General features: G+C 38.8%; 1 protein-coding gene across 1 annotated transcript; it reads right to left on the bottom strand.

The window, feature by feature from the left end:
* Nucleotides 1-7798: 7798 nt before the first annotated feature.
* Nucleotides 7799-22129, bottom strand: LOC136154207 (heat shock transcription factor, Y-linked-like). The gene is made up of 2 exons (XM_065916470.1): nucleotides 21617-22129; nucleotides 7799-8485 (listed from the first exon to the last, which is right to left on the bottom strand). The coding sequence occupies exons 1-2, from the start codon at nucleotides 22127-22129 to the stop codon at nucleotides 7799-7801; spliced, it is 1200 nt and encodes a 399-aa protein (XP_065772542.1).
* Nucleotides 22130-23765: the final 1636 nt, after the last annotated feature.

Here is a 23765-nt window from a genome sequence, read left to right as displayed (position 1 = left end):
TGGGAGAAGGTGAGGGTGGGATGTTTTGAAAGAACAGCATGTATATTATCTGTGGTGAAATAGACCACCAGCCCAGGTGGGATGCATGAGTCAAGTGCTCGGGCCTGGTGGGCTGAGAAGACCCAGAGGAATCGGGTGGAGATGGAGGTGGGATGGGGGATCAGAATGGGGAATACGTGTAACTTTATGGCTGATTCATATCAATGTATGACAAAACCCACTGAAAAATAAAAAAAAAAAAAAAGGAATGTGTATTTAGTCATTTAGTTTTAATAGGTAAACATTAATTGGTGTTTGGATCACAGAAAAAGCAATGGATTCCATAAGGCTTCTACATCTTCTTTATTGTCTCTGCTAACACATTAGACTGTGTGTGAAAGAAAGGTCATTCATTGATATCTGACTCTTTGTGACCCCATGGACTGCAGCCTACCATTTCTTTCTCCATGGAATGTTCCATTCCTTGGGAAGCTGGATCTTCCTCATTGCAGGCAGATGCTTTACCATCTGAGTCACAAGCGAAGCCTTTAGACTGTGCATATAACAACAAATTGTGGGAAATTCTTAAAGAGACAAGAATACCAGACCAGCATACCTGTTTCCTGGGAAATGTGCATACAGGTCAAGACAACTCGAATAGCCAAAATAATCTTGAGAAAGAAGAATGGAACTGGAGGAATCAACCTGACTCTCTTCAGGCTCTACTACAAAGCCACAGTCATCAAGACAGTATGGTACTGGCATAAAGACAGAAATATAGAACAATGGAACAAAATCGAAAGCCCAGAGATAAATCCACGAACCTATGGACACCTTATCTTTGACAAAGAAGGCAAGGACATACAATGGAAAAAAGAAAACCTCTTTAACAAGTGGTGCTGGGAAAACTGGTCAACCACTTGTAAAAGAATGAAACTAGAACACTTTCTAACTCCATACACAAAAATAAACCCCAAATGGATTAAAGATCTAAATGTAAGACCAGAAACTATAAAACTCCTAGAGGAGAATATAGGCAAAACACTCTCTGACATGAATCACAGCAGGATCCTCTATGACCCACCTCCTAGAATATTGGAAATAAAAGCAAATATAAACAAATGGGACCTAATTAAACTTAAAAGCTTTTGCACAACAAAGGAAACTAAAAGTAAGGTGAAAAGACAGCCCTCAGATTGGGAAGAAATAATAGCAAATGAAGCAACAGACAAAGGATTAATCTCAAAAATATACAAGCAACTGCTGATGCTCAATTCCAGAAAAATAAATGACCCAATCAAAAAATGGGTCAAAGAACTAAACAGACATTTCTCCAAAGAAGACATACAGATGGCTAAAAAACACATGAAAAGATGATAAATATCACTCATTATTTGAGAAATGCAAATCAAAACCACAATGAGGTACCATTACACGCCAGTCAGGATGGCTGCTATCCAAAAGTGTACAAGCAATAAATGCTGGAGACGGTGTGGAGAAAAGGAAACCCTCTTACACTGTTGGTGGGAATGCAAACTAGTACAGCCACTATGGAAAACAGTGTGGAGATTTCTTAAAAAAAACTGGAAATAGAACTGCCATATGACCCAGGAATACCATTTCTCGGTATACACACTGAGGAAACCAGATCTGAAAGAGACATGTGCACCCGAATGTTCATCGCAGGACTGTTTATAATAGCCAGGACATGGAAGCAACCGAGATGCCCATCAGCAGATGAATGGATAAGGAAGCTGTGGTACATATACACCATGGAATATTACTCAGTCATTAAAAAGAATTCATTTGAATCAGTTCTAATGAGATGGATGAAACTGAAGCCCATTATACAGAGTGAAGTAAGCCAGAAAGATAAAGATGATTACAGCATACTAACACACATATATATGGAATTTAGAAAGATGGTAAAGATAACCCTATACGCAAAACAGAAAAAGAGACACAGATGTACAGAACAGACTTTTGAACTCTCTGGGAGAAGGCGAGGGTGGGATGTTTCGAGAGAACAGTATGTATATTATCTATTGAGAAATAAATCACCAGCCCAGGTGGGATGCATGAGACAAGTGCTCGGGCCTGGTGCACTGGGTAGACCCAGAGGAATCGGGTGGAGAGTGAGGTGGAGGGGGGATCGGGATGGGGAACACATGTATCTCCATGGCTGATTCATGTCAATGTATGGCAAAATCCACTGCAATGTTGTGAAGTAATTAGCCTCCAACTAATAAAAATAAATGAAAAATAAAATGAAATAAAATAAAGACACAACAGTTGCAATTGGACAAGGAAAAATGAACTGGTTCAAAATTGGGAAGGAAATACATCAAGGCTATGTATTGTCACCTAGTTTGATTTCTGTGCAGAATACATCATGGAAAGTAACTTGCTGAAAGAATCTGAAGCTGGAAATAAAATTACTGTGTGAGAAATATGAATAACCTCAACCATTGCATCCTAAAGGAGGTCAGTCCTGTGTGTTCGTTGGAAGGACTGATGCTGAAGCTGAAACTCCATTACTTTGGCTACCTCATGCGAAGACTTGACTCATTGGAAAAGACCCTGATCCTGGGAGGGATTGGGGGCAGGAGGAGAAGGGGAAGACAGAGGATTAGATGGCTGGATGGCATCACTGACTCGAAGGACTTGAGTTTGAGTAAACTTCAGGAGTTGGTGATGGACAGGGAGGCCTGGCGTGCTGTGATTCATGGGGTTGCAAAGAATCGGACATGTCTGAGCGACTGAAGTGAATTATAAGATGACACCACACAAATGGCTGAAAAACACTAGGAACTAAAAAGCCTTCTGATGAAAGTGAAAGGGGAGAGTGGAAAAACTGCATTAAAACTCAGTATAAAAACAAAAAAACAAACACAAAAAATAAGATCATTGAATTTGGTCCCACCATTTGGAGATATAACGATGGGATACAATTGAATAAATGACAGGTTTTACTTTCTTCACCTCTGATAACACTGCCGAAATGACTGCAAACATGAATCTAAAAGTCTCTTACCCCTTGCTCAAAAACCTATGACCAATCTAGACACCATATTGAAAGGCAGAGAGGTTACTGAAAGAGATTCAAACAGTTAAAGTTAATTTACATGTGTAACGTATAGAGGAGAAAGCAGGACCACAAAAACTGAGCGCCAAAATACTGATGCTTTGCCACAGTGGGTCTGTAGAAGATGTGTAACAGTTCTGTGGTGAGCATGGAATTCAACTAGTAAAGCATGAAGGAAATCAACTTTCACTATTCCTGGAAAGACTGATCCTGAACTTGAAGAGCCAGTATATTGGCCACCTGAAGCCAAGAACAAAATCACTGGAAAGAAACTGATGTTGGGAAAGATTGAGGGCAGGAAGAGAAGGGTAGGCCAGAGCACAAGGTGGCAGCAAAGCATCACTGACTCAAAGGTCATGGGTTTGAGGAAACTGTGGGCAATTTGAAGGGCAGCAAAGCCCAGGGTTCTTGCTGTACATGGAGTCATAAAGAGTCAGACAAGACTGAGTGACTGAACAACCTCAAAAAATTGGTATTGGCAGTGCTTGGGAGATGGTACAGATAGCATGTTAACTCTGTTGTTGTACCTGGGATGATAAGTGAGATTGAGGACAATTAGAAAGAGCACAGATCAGGTCAGATTCCTTCTGTTCTGCCCTCAAAATGTACTTCTCACAATGCCTTTTGAGAAGTTTCCAGAGAAGAACTCCTGTGGAGTCATGTGATATCCTGAGATGGAAACCTTAGCCCACATGCCCCTTGGACCAACAACCTTGGTCTTAGAAAGAAGCAGGCACTGTCTCTGAATATCTCCTAGAGCTGCCCATCATCTGATGTATTAACATGCATGGTATGTGATTTTAGAAATGGGGGGAGAGGTAAACAAACTTATAGCTTCTCAGTCAAACTCTGTAATCCAGTGAGCAGCATCTTTGACTTGTGCATCCTAGTCACCCTTAGGAATGTTTACAAAGGGTTACAAAACGGGGCATGGAAGCCGGTAGGTGACTGGATCCATGTTGACTTTGCCACTCGCCTGCTCTATGAACAGACCATTCCTCTTCTCTTAAAGTCACAGCTTGTGTCTTCAGATGAAGGTTGAGGATTGTGGAAGTGAGTGAATGCATGTGAAAGCCCCATAAAAATGATGACAGGGAGTACACAGTTTTCCTCTTTGAATCAGATCTCAAGACTTTTGGCTTTACAGATTTGCACTATCAATACTTCTCAAGGATTCATAAAATTTTATTTGATGGTTGCCACACAGAGTTGAAGCCCAGAAGCCCTGTATAGTCAGCATCTTAGCAGTGTGGCGGGGCTTGGACATTTAAGGTATTACGTAAGGATATGGGCCATGTTATATGTTATTCCTTCTATTTTAACTGTCTGTCTGATACACTTGGGAAGGGGGAAGGCAACTTCCACCATGTGGGAACAGAATTCCAGATTTCATCCTTAGTGTCGTTTTATTCCTAAGAGTGTTCTTCATTATTGGTGAGTGTGCAGCCTCCATGCTCCCCGATAATTCTTCACAGTGCATTCCTGGCTAAGAAGGAAGGTAGTATCCTCTTACAGGAAGGACTTGGTTGAAACCCCAGGCATCTACTAAGCCTTCTCTGGTACTGCCATATTAGAAGGTGGGTGTTTTGTTATTGCCAGACATAATAGACCTCTAAAGTCCCACTTAACTTTTGCTGGGCTGGTTGGGAGAGTACCATAGATTTCAACTATGTTTGGATGGAGTAGCTTGGTTATTATTGAAATGCTTTCAGCCTTTGAAACTCACCCATTTGTCTTGCACTTTGAAAATAGAAAGTAGACTTTTGAATGGGCATTTTAATTTGTGCCTCTTGTATTTTTGAAGTAACCATCTCTTCAGCCAAAATCTCTAACATAAAAGTCAGAAAGAAAACCCAGACATACACTCACAAACACGTCCTTACTCTGATGGACACACACAAGCACAGTCACCATCTTATATGTTAAAACAAAATTAACAAAAGGAAAAGAAAACACAAGGACTCACTGAAGGACACCTATGAACTGCACAGAAGTTCTCTAACTTGCTTGTAGACTTAATGTTGGAAGTTATTTTGTAGTTGAATGATTTCACTCTAGTGACATTTTAAATCAGAATGTTTTAAAAGATATACCTTTGTTCTGCACTCCAGGGGATCTTAGAATATTTTGTCTGTAAGACTATTCTGTGATTTGCTAAAAAGAAAATAATGTTGTAGGGTAACATTATTGAAGACATATTGACTTCTTCAGGCCCTGCAGTTACACATGTACTTGTTAAACTTTAAGCATCTGATTCCATCCTCTGATCTTCTCCTATCAATTTTTCTACTTTTGCCCCAATCTTCTGCATTTACCTCACTTAAATTTTCAATTTCAATTTTACTCTTTTAGGCACCAATTATAAAAAAATAAAAAAATTAAAGGAACTTAAACTGAATTCATGTACAATGTTTACCTAATGTACTGAGCTATATTCTCTATAAGCTTTTGAGAATTAAAGGTACTGATATGCTAAAGCTATATGGAAATTGATCACCAAGGTAATGTATCATGCCACCAGACTTCCTTTGGTAGGGAAATGGCGGTCCAATTTAATAATGTTTTCATGAGGGAACAAAAACAGTAGTTTTTAAACACGATATATTGGATGTCCTTATCCATGCCTTTTCCAAGTTATCACAGAGGACTAAGTGGATTAATCCTGTTCTTTTTGAGAAGGACCTGCCACTCAAACCAGAACATGAAAAGATGTTAAAAGGGAGTGAGAAGGAATAATCAGTATATGGTAATGAAATAGAAGATATAATCACGTTTAAGGTGATACTTCTCAAAGCAAGCAAATTTGACTACATACTAAGATGCCTGAAATCTAAAACAAGGCCATTGGACTTTGTGCTTGAAGTGATAACTAAGGACACCAATTTCAATAGCTCTTACAGTTGCTGTAAAATGCTTGCCTCTCTAAAGCATGGTATTCTCACCTACATTTAATGAAAGTTTTCAGTGAAAGAAAAAGAGTGTGCTGTGTGGACAACTCCCTTATCAACGCAAATATTCCACAGATTTCACTGTCTGTTGGCTGCAAGAATGAAAACGGTGAACTTGACTTTGTGTTGTCCTATGTGTATTACCATAATAATACAGGGACATGACTTGATGTTGCCACCGCTGCCTAAGGAATGGCCACAAATTTGAGATTGCCAAGATTTCTAGGTAGTGTTCATGACAGTCTGGATAGTCCAACAAGCACAGTCTGCTCAGAGTATTTCATTGTGAAATATATTAAGGATAACCACTTATTTTGATTCCTGTTTATTCCATGACTTTTCTAGATGATTAAATTGAATGATTCCTTTTTTTAAAAAATACATATCTCTATAACTACTACTGAATTTTAGGGAACTGGGGCCTGAAGCAACATGCTTAGAATGGATTCTTATAGACTGTAAACTTCATGAGAGCAGTAATCATTATATAATTTGAATTACCACATGTGATATTCATGTAAATATAATAAATATTTTTCAACTTGGAAAAAATGCTCAGTAAATAGGAAAGGTCAATTATGATGCTAGTGCAGGTTATGCGATGTTGTTAAGTAATGTGTATAACATTTGACTGGTTATTACATCTCTTTATTAATAATTCAGTAAGTACCTAAGATGTGTTATTTTCAGGCTCTACGTTTTAGCTGATGTGAAAGATACATAAAGAAAAGAGGGTAAAACACGTCGAAGACGTGTTATCTGTGCTTACCTTGATAGGAGGGCAAACAGAAGTTCCTTCCAACTCTAAGAAAGTGTTGAGGCAAAGTTGTGAGTTGAGGCTTAGCATGACTGAAAGTAATTTGTGTGATTGTAACTCCAGAAGCCTAGTGTAACAGAAAGATAATGAAACAATAAAGGAAACAGATATCATGTCTTCATAGAATTTGTTAACCATACTGAGGTGCTGCAATCACCACAAGGAATTTATTCCGTCTCTGTGGGAACAGATAAGCAACATCTAAATATGCACTAGGAAATATAGGGTGGAATCTTGGTGGGAGGAAATAAAGGCATGCCTTAAGGAGAGCAGAGCAAAAGTGACCCTATATAATGCCTTGTATTATAAGGTAAAATAACTATCTTGTAAAGTGCCAATCTTGTGCTGACCATGGGCCAATCATTGACTATGTCATGTTATCTTTGGTATCTCATTGATGGTATGATGGCGATCATGATTTTGGATATGCTACAACATCTATATTTTCATAGGTGAAATGAATTTCTATAATGAGGACAATCTGTCTAACCTCTTAAGACTCTATCCAGTAATTCATAGAGTATGATGTAACTCAGAATACCCTAAGGTATGTACTGTGTATTTGCATTTTTTAATTTTATTTGTATCCCTTCCTTCTCCCATACCATCATAATTTAGACACCCATTCACTTCAGCAGGGATGATTTCAGAAATCACTTTTGCAGTCTTTACCTCTCTTCCCCTTGTTCTCATTTTCTTGCTTAGAAACAATTGATTAGCTGTCATTTACCTAGGATGCATAAAGAATGCTTCCTTGAACTAAAGAGTGTATAAAAGAACACATTAATATAGCCAGACAATGGAATAAGGCCCCGTTTACTCGTTTCAAAATAGAAAATCAAACTCTGAAGATGAACATGTAACTTTATTGTTCAAATATGAGAATTGTAGGAATTTGTTGACGTCTCCCACCATAAATTTTAATCTTCATTATGCTGCATAATCTGACACATATTTGATATATCAGTTTTAATTAGGATAGTTTTCATATAATGAAGATTTTTGATGAGTTGACTTTGAAAGAGAGGAGGCAGATATATCACAGATCGTTGGCACTGGGGGCCATGAGTTGCCACTCTGTTGCAGGTTAGGAAAAGGACTGTCATAGGCTGACATATCGCTGTACCTAACTGGAAATTTAGACGGCTCCACCATCAGTCCAAAATAACTGCTCTGTAATGGAGATACGATGTGGTTCTGAGAAACAGAAGTAATTGTAGTAGTAAAGTTCTCAATGAGGCCATTTGCTTGAGTGTAGCTGCTATGTGAGTGCCAATTTAACATGCTCAACTGATTTAAAACAGCAGGTTGATCTATCACAATCTGTTTTGTTTGTCTAACTGATATTGATGATGGGGAAGGAAAATCACATGGAGATAGGGCATTTCTATTAGCGACTGCCTGCCTGGTATAAGGCTTTCGTATGAAAGGCACACTTAAACTTGTCGAGGCTGAAAATGCACTCTCCCCGCTAGTTTCAGGTAGAAAATTAGAGTTACGATCATGTATGTTGCCCCGTGCTTTAGCATGCTTCTTCTTGTAATCTTGAACTAATGAAGATATTGGAGAGACATTTTTAATCCCAGCTCTTCTTTTCATTCTTACTAAAAGTTGTGGATAGCCTCTTTTGAAATTTGGATTATGATAGATCTGTAACTATAATCAAAGGAGAAAATTACTTAGTATCTTTATAAACCAAGGTAAAACTGACAAGCAAAACTAAACTATAAGCATTTATTCTTTGAATGATACAAATGAAATAGCATCAAATAAAATACCTCCATTAGTAGTTTTAACACCTTACATGTTAGAGAGAGGCGTTCTGAAGATGGCAGAAGAATAAGATGGGAAGACCACTTTCTTCCCCACAAATTCTTTGAAAGAACATTTGAAAGCTGAGCAAATTCCACAAAACAACTTCTGAATGCGGGCAGAAGACATCAAGCCCCCAGAATGGCAGCCCATTGTCTTTGAAAGGAGATAGGACAAAATATAAAAGATAAAAAAAGACACAAAAGACGTGGGGATGGAGATCTGTCCCAGGAAGGGAGTCTTAAAAGAGGAGAAGTTTCCAAACATTAGGAAACACTCTCACCAGTGGGTCTATGGAGAGTGTCAGAATCTCAGAGGGCTACATAACTAGGAGAAAAATAAATAAATAAATAAATAAATAAATAAAACCCACAGATTATGTGCCTAATGGCAACTCCCAGTGCTCGCATCTGTCACCAGCAAGTGTGGGCAGAACAGGGAGGTGCAGGCTGCATTGCTTAGGGTAAGGACAGGGCCTGAACTGCCTGAGACAATCGGAGGGAACTAACAGCAGATAGCAACCACAACTGTGGGATAGCCAGAGAGAGAGAGAGAGTCAGAGAGAACTATCCCATGAAAAGCCCTAACCTAAGGCACGGCGGGGCCTGCTCACAGAACAAAGGACTGAGCAATTACCAGAGGAGAGCTAGCCGGCTGCAGACCATCCCATCACCCCTAGAGATGGGGAAGAAAGCAGGGGCAGCTAGAGCCGGAAAGGGGCAATATCGGGCCCAGGGAGGCATCCTCTACCAAACTGCAAGCAGGCACCCAGTTGCTAACCAAGACTTCTTGGGATTCTGAATGGTTGACATCAGATAGGAGGGTCACAGCCAGAGATCAGCTCCCAAGAAGAGACACACGGCACACCTGAGACAGGCATGCCCGATGCAACCCAAGAAACCAAGCGGCTGGGACTGGGGAGGTGATAAGATACACTCCCCACCTGGGAAGACTACTACAAGCACCTGTTCGCCTGAGCTGCTGGGACCTGGGAAGGGCAAAACACACAGGTCCAACCGAGTCCACGCCTTTGTGGAGTACCCGAGAACCTGACCTGAGAGGCTTAGACCTGGGAAGTGCACACAACCCAGGGCCCGCCTTAGGCAGTGCACTAGCAGAAGCAACATAGATCCTGAGAAGTATAAACTGGGAAAGTGCATGCACCCTGAGCTGGGGCAAATCCAGTGCAGCCAAGTCTTTGAGCATTTCCCATGCCAGTGATATTTCTTTACAGTGTTCCTCCCTCCCCACAGCACGACTGAACAAGTGAGCCTAAATAGTGACCACTTTTGCCTCCTTGTGTCAGGGTGTAAATTAGACACTGAAGAGACCAGCAAATAGAAGAAACTAAAATAAACAGAGGAAACCACTCTGGAAGTGACAGGTGCAACAGATTAAAACCCTGTAGTTAGCACCAACTACATTGGAAGGGGCCTATAGGTCTTGAGAAGTATAAACAAGATCAAGGAACTATCTGAAACTGAACTGACCCCACACTGCCTGCAACAGCTCCAGAGAAATCCCTAGATATATTTTTACTATTACCATTGTTTAAGTTATTAGAGTCCTCTATTACTCCCTGATGTTCATTTCTATAACCTACTATTACCTTGCCAAAAAAGACCCTATTTTTAAAGCAAACTTTATATATATATTTTATGATTTTTGTGACTTTTTTTAAATACTGCATTATTGAGAGTCTAACCTCTACTCTAGATTTTTAATCTTTGCTTTTTGGTATTTATTATCAATTTTGTACCTTTAAGAACCCAATCTTCAGTACCCATTTTAACTTGGGAGTGTTATTACAGCCTTGATTGCTCTCTGCCCCTTTTAACTCTCCTTTTTCTCCACCAGGTCGCCTCTATCTCCTGCCTCCACCTTTTCATCTCTACCAAACTATGTGAATCATTTTGTGTGTTCCAGGCTGTGGAGAACACTTAGGTAACTGATTACTGGCCAGATCTGTCTCTCTGCTTTTGACACCCCCTTTTCTCTTCCTGGTCACCTCTGTCTCCTTCCTCCCTCTTCTCATTGCTGTGTAACTGTAAACCCCTCTGAGGTGCCCAGACTGTGGAGAGTACATAGAGAATTAATTACTGGATAGCTTTCTCTCTCCCCTTTTGAGTCCTTTATCTCTATTTCTATCTCCTCTTCCTCTATCTCTATCTCCCTATCTACCTCTGTCTCCCTCTTCCCTCTTCTCATCTCCATGTTACTCTGTGAACCTCTCCGGGTGTCCCTCACTGTGGAGAAGCTTGTCATCATTAACCTAGATGTTTTATCATCGGTGGTGTATAGTTGGAGAAGTCTTGAGGCTACTGTAAGAATAAGACTGAAAATCAGAGGGAGGAGGCTTAAGTCCAAAACCTGAGAACACCAAATAACTCCTGACTCCAGGGAGCATTAATTGATAAAAGCTCATCCAAAAGACTCCATACCTACACTGAAACCAAGCACCACCGAAGGGCCAGCAAGTTCCAGAATGAGACATACCAGCAACACAGGAACGTAGCCCTGAGCTTCAATATACAGACTGCCGAAAGTCACACCAAACCCATAGACATCTCAATATTCACTGCTGGACACTTCATTGCACTGCAGAGGGAAGAAATCCAGCTCCACCCATTAGAACACCGACGCAAGCCTCCCTAACCAGGAAACCTTGACAAGCCACCCGACCAACCCCATCCACAGCGAGAAAGAGCCACAATAAAGAGGAAACACAAAGTGCCAGAATACAGAAAGGCCACCCCAAACACAGCAATCTAAACAAGATGGAAAGGCAGAGAAATAATCAGCAGGTAAAGGAACATGATAAATGCCCAACAAACCAAACAAAAGAAGAGGAGATAGGGAATCTACCTGAAAGAATTCAGAATATTGATAGTAAAAATGATCCAAAATCTTGAAAACATAACGGAGTTACAGATAAACAGCCTGGAGAAAAAGATTGAGAAGATGCAAGAAATGTTTAACAAGGGTCTAGAAGACATAAAAAAAAAAGTGTCAATAAATAAGGAATAATGCAATAAATGATATCAAAACCACTCTGGAGGGAATCAACAGTAGAATAACAGGGGCAGAAAATAGGATAAGTGTGGTAGAAGATAGAATGGTAGAAATAAATGAAGCAGAGTGGAAAAAACAAAAAAAAGTTAAAAGAAATAAAATCACCCTCAGAGACATCTGGGACAATGTTAAACACCCCAACATTTGAATCATAAGACTACCAGAAGAAGAAGACAAAAATAAAGGCCATGAGAAAATACTTGAGGAGATAATAGTTGAAAACTTCCCTAAAATGGGGAAGGAAATAGCCAGCCAAGTCCAAGAAACACAGAGAGCCCCAAACAGGATAAACCCAAGGCAAAATACCCCAAGACACATATTAAGCAAATTAACATAATCAAACAGAGAGAGCAAATATTAAAAACAGCAAGAGAGAGGAGAAGAACTAAGATGGCAGAGGAATAGGTTGGGGAGACCAATTTCTCCCCTACAAATTCATCAAAAGAACTTTGGAACCCTGAGCAAACTGCACAAAACAACTTCTGATTGCTAGCAGAGGACATCAGGTGCCCAGAGAAGCAGCCCATTGTCTTCGAAAGGAAGTAGGACAAAGTATAAAAGATAAAAAGTGAGACAAAATAGCTATGGACAGAGAACCATCCCGGAAAGGGAGTCGTAATAGAGGAAGTTTCCAAACACCAGGAAACCCTCCCACTGGTGGGTCTGGGGGAAGCTTTCGAATCTCAGAGGGCAACCTAACTGGGAGGAAAAATAAATAAAAACCACAGATTACATGCCTAAAAGCAACTCCCAGCAGAAAAGTACCCCAGACACTCGCATCCACCACCAGCAAGTGGAGGCTGAACGGAGAGAAGCGGGCGGTATTGCTTAGGGTAAGGACCGGGCCTGAGTGCCCTGAGGGTAATTGGAGGGAGCTAATGTGAGATAGCAACTTAAACTGTGGGATAGCAAGAGAGAGAGAGAAAATTAACCAGCAAAAAGCACGCTAACTGAACTCACTGACAGCCACTCGCAGAACAAAAGAAAGACTGAACAATTCCAGAGAAGAGCTAGCCAGCTGTGGACTAGCCAATCCCCCGCCAGAGGCAGGAGCCAGGAGGGAGGGGAAAGGGGCAAAGTTGGCCCCAGAGACCGCATCCCCTACCAAACTGCAAACAGGCTTCCAGTTTCTAACCAAAGACTTCCTGAGATTCTGGATGGTTGACATCCACCGGGAGGGTCGCGGCTAGAAACCAGGTCTCCAGAACAGATACAAGGTGCACCGGACCGGCGTGCGTGGAAACTGAGGCTCGGACCACTGAGGAGATAAGGTGCACTGCACCCAGGGAGAGTGTGCTCGTCAAGCTCCTGGCCTCCTGAGCTGCTCAGGCCGGGGAAGGCACAAAACGCAGGCCCAACCGAGTCTGTGCTTTTTGGAGTACCCAAAAACTGTAACTGCATGCAACTCAGGGCCCACTCCCTATAGAGCAGCCTGGAGCCTGAGCAGTGTAGACGGGGAAAGCACATGAGCCGAGAGTGGGGGAAAACCCAGTGTGGCTGAAATATTGTGACTGCTCCCCACACAGGCCAGTGACATTTCTCTGCAGTGCCCCCTCTCCCCAAAGCACGACTGAACAAGCGAACCTAAACAAGAGACAACCTCCGCCCGCTTGTGCCAGGGCTGAAGTTAGACACAGAAGAGACCTGCAAACAGAAGCCAAAGAAACAAAGGGAACCACTTCAGAAGTGACTGGTGCAACAGATTAAAAGCCCTGTGGTCAACACCAACTAAACTGGAAGGAGTCTATAGATATCGAGAAGTGTAAGCTGGAACAAGGAGCTGTCTGTAACTGAACCGAACCCACTCTGCACGCAACAGCTCCAGAGAAATTCCTAGATATATTTTTACTTTTTTTAAAAAGAAATTTTTTTAACTTTTCTTTTTTTATAATTTTTCTTTTATTTTCTTTTAAAATTCACTATTACTCCTCTATTACTGTGTAATTTTCATTTTCTGTTATTTTTTCAAAGTCCTCTATTACTCCCCCATTACTCCTTAATTTTCAGTTACATATATTTTTACTATTTTTTAATTAAAATTTTTTTCCTTTTTTCTTTTCTTCTTTTATTTTCTTTAGGAGTCCTCTATTACTCCTTAACTTTCATTTTCACTTCACTCTAGCCTTGCAAAAAAAGGAAGACTCTATTTTTAAAGCGACCTTCATATATATTTCTTAAATTTTTGTGTTTTTGTTTTTAATATTGTATTTTTAAGAGTCTAACCTCTACTCTAGATTTTTAATCTTTGTTTTTCAGTATTTGATATCAATTTTGGACATTAAGAATCCAATATTCAGTACCCATTTTTACTCAGGATTGTGATGATTACTCTCTCCCCCTTTTGACTCTTCTTTTTCTCCCCCAGATCACCTCTATTTCCTCCCTCCCCCTTCTCTTCTCAATTCAATTCTGTGAATCTCTGTGGGTGTTCTGGGCTATGGAGAACACTTAGGGAAGAGAGTACTGTGTAGATCTCTCTCTCTCTCCTCTTGAGTCCCCACTTTTCTCCTCCTGCTCATCTCTATCTCCTTCCTCCCTCTCCTCTTCATGTAACTCTGTGAACCTCTCTGGGTGTCCTTCAATGTGGAGAATCTTTTCACAATTAACTGAGAAGTTTTATTATCAGCGCTGTATAGTTGGAGAAGCCTTGAGGCTACTGGAAGTGTAAGACTGAAATCCAGAGGCAGGAGAATTAAGCACCAAACCTAAGAACAGCAAAGAACTCCTGACTACAGGGAACATTAAGTAATAAGAGATCACCCAAAAGCCTCCATACGTACACTGAAACCAACCACCACCCAAGAGCCAATAAGTTTCAGAGCAAGACATATCATGCAAATTCTCCAGCAATGCAGGAACATAGCCCTAAGCGTCAACATACAGGCTAACCAAAGTCACACCAAACACATAGACACATCTCAAAACTCACTACTGGACACTCCATTGCACTCCAGAGAGAAGAAATGCAGTTCCATGCATGAGAACACCGGCACATGATTCCCTAACCAAGAAACCTTGACAAGCCAATCATCCAACCCTACCCACCGGGAGAAACCTCCACAATAACAAGGAACCACAGACCACCAGAACACAGAAAGGTCACTACAAACACAGCAATCTAAACTGATGAAAAGGCAGAGAAATGCCCAACAAGTAAAGGAACATGAAAAATGCCCACCAAGCCAAACAATAGAGGGGAGATAGGGAATCTACTTGCAAAAGAATTTAGAATAATGATAATAGCAATGATCCAAAATCTTGAAAACAAAATGGAGTTACAGATAAATAGCCTGGAGGCTAGTATTGAGAAGATACAAGAAATGCTTAACAAGGACCTGGAAAAAATAAAAAAGAGTCCATATATAAGAATAATACAATAAATGAGATCAAAAACACTCTGGAGGGAACCAAGAGTAGAAAAACGGAGGCAGAAGATAGGATAAGTGAGGTAGAAGATAAAGTTGTGGAAATAAATGAAGCAGAGAGCAAAAAAGAAAAAAGAATAAAAAGAAATGAGGACAACCTCAGGGAACTCTGGGACAATGTGAAACGCCCCAACATAGGAATCATAGGAGTCCCAGAAGAAAAAGACAAAAAGAAAGGCCATGACAAAATACATGAGGAGATAATAGCTGAAAACTTCCCTAAAATGGGGAAGGAAATAGTTACACAAGTCCTAGAAACCCAGAGAGCCCCAAACAGAATAAACCCAAGGTGACACTTATTAATCAAATTAACAAAGATCAAACACAAAGAACAAATATTAAAAGCAGCAAGGGAGAAACAACAAATAACACAAAGGGATTCCCATAAGGATAACAGTTGACCTATCAATAAAACTCTTCAGGCCAGAAGGGAATGGCAGGACATACTTAAAGTAATGAAAGAGAATAAACTACAAACCAGATTGCTGTACCCAGCAAGGACCTCATTCAGATATGTAGGAGAATTCAAAAGCTTTACAGATAAGCAAAAACTGAGAGAATTCAGCACCACCAAACCATCTCTTCAACAAATGCTAAAGGATCTTCTCTAGAGAGGAAACACAGAAAGGTTGTATAAAAGCAAACCCAAAACACCAAAGTAAATGGCAACGGGACCATACCTATCAATAAGTACCTTCACTGTAAATGGGCTGATTGCCCCAACCAAAAGACAAATCTGGCTGAATGGATACAAAAACAAGACCCCTATATATGCTGTCTACAAGAGACACACCTCAAAACAAGGGACACATACAGACTGAAAGTGAAGGGATAGAAAAAATTATTTCATGCAAATGGAGACCAAAAGAAAGCAGGAGTCACAATACTCATATCAGATAAAATAGACTTTAAAATAAAGACTGTGAGCCACTATGGAGAACAGTGTGGAGATTTCTTAAAAAACTGGAAATAGAACTTCCATATGACCCAGCAATCCCACTCCTGGACATACACACTGAGGAAACCTGATCTGAAAGAGACACGTGTACCCCTATGTTCATCCTAACATAGTTTATAATAGCAAGGACATGGAAGCAACCTAGATGCCCATCAGCAGACGAATGGTTAAGCTAGCTGTGGTACATATACACCATGAAATATTACTCTGGCATTAAAAAGGATTCATTTGAATCAGTTCTAATGAGATGGATGAAACTGGAGCCCATTATACAGAGTGAAGTAAGCCAGAAAGATAAAGACCAATACAGTATTCTCATGCATATATATGGAATTTAGAAAAATGGTAATGATAACCCTATATGCAAAACAGAAAAAGAGACACAGATGTACAGAACAAAATTTTAGACTCTGTGGGAGAAGGCGAGGGTGGGATGTTCTGAGAGAATAGCATTGAAACAAGTATACCATCAAGGGTGAAACAGGTCACCAGCCCAGGTTGTATGCATGAGACAAGTGCTCAGAGCTGGTGCACTTTGAAGACCCAGAGGGATGGGATGGAGAGGGAGGCAGGAGAGGGGATTGGAATGGGGAACACATGCAAATTCGTGGCTGATTCATGTTAATGTATGGCAAAAACCACTACAGTACTGTAAAGTAATTAGCCTTTAGCTAATAAAAATAAGAGGAAAAAAAAAGCAGCAAGGGAGAAACAACAAATAAGAGACATTTGGATTCCCATAAGGATAGCAGCTGATCTTTCAATAGAAACTCTTCAGGCCAGAATGGAATGGCAAGACACACTTAAAGTATTGAAAGAAAAACCTACAACCCAGATTATTATACCCAGCAAGAATCTCACTCAAATATGAAGGAGAAATCAAAAGGTTTACAGACAAGAAAAAGCTGATAGAATTTAGCACCATCAAACTAGCTCTCCAACAAATGCTAAAGGATCTTCTCTAGACAGGAAACACAGAAAGGATATATAAACTCAAACCCAAAATAACAAAGTAAATGGTAATGGGATCTTACTTATCAATAATTACCTTAAATGTCAATGAGTTGAATGCCCCAACCAAAAGACAAAGACTGGCTGAATGGATACAAAAACAAGACCCTTATATATCTTGTCTACAAGAGATCCACCTCAAAAGAAGGGACACATACAGACTGAAAATGAAGGGTTGGAGAAAGATATTCCATGAAAATAGAGACATAAAGAAAGTAGGAGTAGCAATACTCACATCAAATAAAATAGACTTTAAAATAAAGGCTGTGAAAAGAGACAAAGAAGGACACTACATAATGATCAAAGGATCAATCCAAGAAGAAGACATAAAAATTATAAATATATATGCACCCAACAAAGGGGCACCACAATATGTAAGGCAAATGCTAACAAGTATGAAAGGGGAAATTAACAATAAAACAATAATAGTGGGAGACCTTGACATCCCACTCACACCTATGGATATATCAGCTAAACAGAAAATTAACAAGGAAACACAAACTTTAAATGATACAATGGACCAGTTACACTTAATTGATATCTGTAAGACATTTCACCACAAAACAATGAATTTCAGCTTTTATCTCAAGTGCACATGGATCCTTCTCCAGGATAGAGCACATCCTGGGCCACAAATCTAGCCTTGGTAAATTCAAAAATATTGAGATCATTCCAAGCATCTCCAGACCACAATACAGTAAGATTAAATGTCAATTGCAGGAGAAAATATATTAAAAATTCCAACGTATGGAGGCTGAACAACACGCTTCTGATTAACAAACAAATCAGAGAAGAAATAAAAAAGAAATCAAAGTATGCATAGAAACGAATGAAAATGAAAACACAACAACCCCAAACCTATGGGACACTGTAAAAGCAGTGCATAGGGGAATGTTCATATCAATACAGGCTTACCTCAAGAAAGAAGAAAAGAGTCAGATAAATAACCTGACTCTACAACTAAAGTAACTAGAAAAGGAGGGTAAGTAGAAGGAAAGAAATAATAAAATAGAGCAGAAATAAATGCAAAAGGAACAAAAGAGACTATAGCAAAAATCAACAAAACTAAAAGTTGGATCTTTGAGGAGATAAATAAAATTGACAAACCACTGGCCAGACTCATCAAGTAAAAAATGGAGAAGAATCAAATTTTAAAAAATTAAAAATGAAAATGGAGAAACAACAAGAGACTATACAGTAATGAAGGACCATAAGAAAATACTGTCAGCAACTATATGCCAATAAAATGGACAACTTGAAGAAATGGACAAATTCTTAGAAATGTAGAACTTTCCAAAACTGAACAAGGAAGAAATGGAAAATGTAACAGACCCATCACAAGCACAGAAATCAAAAATGTAGACAGAAATCTTTCAGTAAACAAGAGCCCAGGACCAGATGGCTTCACAGCTGAAAAAATTTAGAGAAGAGCTAACGCCTATCCTCCTCAAACTCTTCCAGAAAATTTCAGAGGAATGTAAACTTCCAAACTCATTCTATTAGGCCACCATCACCCTAATACCAATACCAGACAAAGATGCCACAACAAAAGAAAACTACAGACCAATATGACTGAGGAACATAGATGCAAAAATGTTTAACAAAATTCTATCAAACAGAATCCAGCAACATGTTACAAAATAATACATCATGACTAACTGGGCTTTATATCAGGGATGAAATTATTCTTTAATACTCGCAAATTAATCAATGCAATACACCACATTAACAATTTGAATAATAAAAACCATATGATTATCTCAATAGATGCAGAGAAATCCTTTGACAAAATTCAACATCCATTTATGATTAAAAAACCCTCCAGAAAGCAGGAATAGGAGGAACATACCTCAACATAATAAAAGCTATATAAGACAAACCCACAGCAAACATTATCCTCAATGGTGAAAAATTTAAAGGAAATGTTCCTAAAGGAAGAAGACATGGGTGCACACTCTGGCCACTACTATACAACATAGTTTTGTAAGTTTTGGCTACAGCATTCAGAACAGAAAAAGAAATAAAATGATTCCAGATTGGAAAAGAAGAAGTAAAACTCTGTGTGCAGATGACATGATCCTCTGCATAGAAAACCCTAAAGACTCCACCAGAAAAGTACTAGATCTAATCAATGAATATAATAAAGTTGCAGGATATATAATTAACACACAGAAATCCCTTGCATTCCTATACACTAACAATGAGAAAACAAAGAGAATTTAAGGAAACAATTCTATCCACCATTACAACGAAAAGAACAAAATACTTAGGAATACATCTACCTAGGGAAACAAAAGACAAATATATATAGAAACTATTAACCACTGATGAAAGAAATCATAGAGGACACAAATAGATGGCAAAATATACCATGTTCATGGATTCGAAGAACCAATATAGTGAAAATGAGTTTACTACCCAAAGATATCTATAGATTCAATGCAATCCCTATCAAGCTACCAAAGGTATTTTTCACAGAACTGGAACAAATAATTTCACAATTTGTATGGAAATACAAAAAACCTCGAATAGTCAAAGCAATCTTGAGAAAGAAATGGAATTGGAGGAATCAACCTGCCTGACTTCAGGTTACACTACAAAGCTGCAGTCATCAAGACAGTATGGTACTTGCACAAAGACACAAATATAGAACAATGAAACATAATGGAAAACCCAGAGATAAATTCACGCACCTATGGACACCTTATCTTTGACAAAGGAGGCAAGGATATACAATGGAGAAAACACAATCTCTTTAACAAGTAATCCTGGTAAAACTGATCAACCACTTGTAAAAGAATGAAACTAAAACACTTTCTAACACCATACACAAAAAATAAACTCAAAATGTATGAAACATTTAAACATAAGACCAGAAACTATAAAACTGCTAGAAAATCATTCTCTGACATAAATCACAGAAGTACTCTCTATGACCCACCTCCAATAGTAATGGATATAAAAGCAAAAATAAACAAGTAGGACCTAAATAAACTGAAAATCTTTTGCACAACGAAGGAAACTATAAGCAAGGTGAAAAGACAGCCTTCAGAATCGGAGGAAAATAATAGCAAATGAAGCAACTGACAAAGAATTAATCTCAAAAATATGCAAGCAACACTTGCAGCTCAATTCCAGATACATAACTGACCCAATCAAAAAACAGGATAAAGAATTAAACAGACATTTCTCCAAAGAAGACATACAGATGGCTAACAAACACATGAAAAGATGCTCAACATCACATTTTATCAGAGAAATGCAAACCAAAACCACAATGAGGTACCATCTTACGTCAATCAGAATGACTGCTATCCAAAAGTCTACAAACAATAAATGCTGGAGAGGCTGTGGAGAAAAGGAACCCTCTCACACTGTTGGTGGGAATGCAAACTAGTACAGTCACTCTGGAGAACAGTGTGGAGATTCCTTTAAAAACTGGAAATAGAACTGCCATATGACCCAGCAATCCCACTGCTGGGCATACACACTGAGGAAACCAGACCCGAAAGAGACACTTGTACCCAAATGTTCATCGCAGGACTGTTTATAATAGGCAGTACCTGGAAGCAACCTAGATTTCCATCAGCAGACGAATGGATAAGAAAACGGTGGTACATGTACAAAATGGAATACTACTCAGCCATTATAAAGAATACATTTGAATCAGTTCTAATGAGGTGGATGAAAGTGGAGCCTTAGAGTGAATTAAGCCAGAAAGAAAAACACCAATACAGTATACCAAAGCATATATGTGCAATTTAGAAAGATGGAAAAAAAATTTTAGAAAGATGGTAACGATAACATTATATGTGAGACAGCAAGTGCCACACATGTAAAGAACAGTCTTTTGGACTCTGGGAAAAGGCAAGCGTGGAATGAATTGAGAGAATAGCATCGAAACATGTATATTAACATATGTGAAAAAGATCGCCAGTCTAGGTTCAATGCACGAGCACGGTGCTCATTGCTGGTGCACTGGGATGACCCAGAGAGATGGGATGGGGAGGGAGGTGGGAGAGGGGTTCAGGATGGGGAACACTTGTACATCCATGGTTGATTCGTGTCATATATGGCAAAACCACTACAATATTGCAATGTAATTAGCCTCCAATTAAAATTTACAATATAATTTTAAAAACAATGAGAGCATAAGTAGTATTAAAAAAAAATTACATGTTAGAAGCAATGATGATCCTCAAGTAAAAATACGTTATAAACATATACAGTAAATACAGGAAATACCAAGTAAAAATATGTTGTAAACATATATAGTAAATCCCACTTTAATTAGCTTCAAGACTTGTATCCAGTTTCAAGTTGCTAGGAATGTTTGTTAAATATCAAATATTTTAACCTCTAGATGTTCTCAACTTCAAGAAATAAAGCTTTTCAACAGTTTGTTATCTCAATTTTAAATTCAGTTTTAGCTACATATGTGAACACGCTTTCTAGGTTACATGATTTAATCTTACATATTGCCAATAATAAGTGAAAAGTTTGGAATACCTTGCTCAAAACAGAGACATTGTTTTCTTCATCCAGAAAGTCAGCTAGTGAAGCAGATCTTTGAACAGTTTGTTGCTTTTTTCTAAACCCATAAAGGTTAAGCTGTCGAACTATACTTTTCAAACTATGAGTTTCAAATATTCTGAAAGGGGCCTTTCTTTCTAAGACTTCTTTCTTGAAGACTTCTTCATTGATCACTATAGAAGTGCCACTCTCATCCCACCAAATAGATTTAAACTGATCACTTTCAACTATCTTCCAAAGTTTTTGAGGAAAATTGAGTGAAAGAAAATCATTCAATTCATCTGTTTCAGAGACAGAAAATGTGTAACGTGGCATTTTTAACACAACTTCCTCAAACAAAGCCTGAAAAGCTGCTTCTTCAATGATAGATCTCAAAACTGAGTCCTCAGTAAGTGTGTAATCACACAAAGGGGATCTAATGGTGGTTTCTGCACCAGTTGATTTATCTCTAGGAGGCACATCTTGAATTTCTGAAGAAAAATGTGCCATCTCAAAGAAATATTTCCTCAGATACTTTTCTTATCTGTCTGATTTTACACTCTGAAACTTCAAATGCTGCCTGGCTGGCCTACAGAAATAAACTTTCTAGACCATCACAGTGGTTCTCAAAGTCAAAAAGCTGTGACATCACAAAGTCACTGATCTCCTAGCAATTGAAGGGTAGCTGTGACATCACAAAGTCACTGGTTTCCTAGCAATTGAAGGGTAATGTTCAACCAGTGTCTACTTCTGTATCAACTTAAATACAGGCTGCTTACATAAAAAGTAACCAAGAATATGAAACCTGCAAAATCTCATTCCTAAAGAATATTTACACAGAAAAATCACATCAATAAAGAGGATATTGGGAGACAACATCATTGACCGGCTAGTTCCATCTACTATGTGGTCTATGCACTTAAATTTCAGCCTGGTTGGGGCTTTAGCATCTCTAAAACTGTGCACAGGATATTGCTCAGAATATTATCTATAGCCCTTGAGGAGGAACTAAAGATCCTTGACTTTGCTTAATGGCTAAATCCTTATTATTTTATATTGCTTGATTATGTTCGTTTCTGCCTTTTCTAACTTCTCTGATTAAAATTACTCTTGGAACATGAGGAGGTCTACGATCCCCTATGTCTCTCTCTTTCTTTCATACTTTTCAATCTAAAGAAGAGACTGCTTAGAACAAGAAAAGAAATACAGTGTTGGACTTAGAGGTTGATCTTAAATGTGACAGAAAATCTCAGTTGCAGGTTCAATTTCTGTTTTCAGTGTCCTGCCCCTCACCACCAAATCACTGAGCAAGTGAAAATGAATAAGAGGCTTCCACACCCTTGTTCATGTTGAAAACCAGACATGGGAGAGGCTTTCAAATAGAAGAAGAAAATATTAGCAAAGAAGTGTAAACCAACACAGAGGTGACAGGTTCAATGGAATAACAGTCTGTAGTTAATGCCGAGACTGTTCACTTGAGGGGCAACAGTAGCCTTTCACATGTACAAGTTTAAAGAGACTATCTGACACTGTACTGACACCATAAAGCACAAAACAACTTAGAAATTCTGAGGTCTATTTCTATAATTATGATTTCTTTAACTTTTAAAATTTTAGTTCTTTATTATTCCCTAAACTTTTATTTCTATTGACTATTATTACCTTTCTAAAAAATAAACATAAATCTAATTTTTAAACATTTGTTACATATATGAGAATGATTTTGGCCTCTTTTTTTTACACTACTTAAATGAGTCTAAATTTTATTCTTGGTTGTTTTTTCTGCTTTTTTAAAATGGTTATCAACTTTGTAACTTTAGGAACATAATCTTTAGGATCTGTTTTCACTTAGGGATTTGCTTCCTGAGTTGATTGCTCTCTCCTCTTTTGACTCTCCCTTTTCTCAACCTAGGCACCTCTATCTTCCTCCTCCTTTTTCTCTGCTCTATGTAACGCTGTGAATCCCTTTGACTGTTTCAGGACGAGGAGAGTTGTGTCACCATTAACCTAGGGATTTTAACTTCCGTATTGTGTGGATGTGGATTTTTGATGCTACTGTAACTTGGGGACAGAAACCAGAGGCCAGGACGTTGATTCCAAAACTTTAGATCACCATAGAACACTTGACCTCAGGGAACATTAAAGG

This window comes from Muntiacus reevesi, chromosome X, assembly GCF_963930625.1.
Source record: "Muntiacus reevesi chromosome X, mMunRee1.1, whole genome shotgun sequence".
Lineage (NCBI taxonomy): Eukaryota > Metazoa > Chordata > Mammalia > Artiodactyla > Cervidae > Muntiacus > Muntiacus reevesi.
Note: the sequence above shows the minus strand (reverse complement) of the source record. Positions and strands in the feature narration are given on the sequence as shown.

What these genes read in the sequence shown, in the direction of transcription:
- LOC136154207 (XM_065916470.1), bottom strand. Translation starts at nt 22,129, where the DNA reads ATGGCACATTTTTCTTCAGAAATTCAAGATGTGCCTCCTAGAGATAAA. An exon ending in ATGTCTCTGTTTTGAGCAAG is followed by an intron (nt 8,486 to 21,616) that starts GTATTCCAAACT and finishes CTTTGATTATAG; the next exon opens with TTACAGATCTATCATAATCC.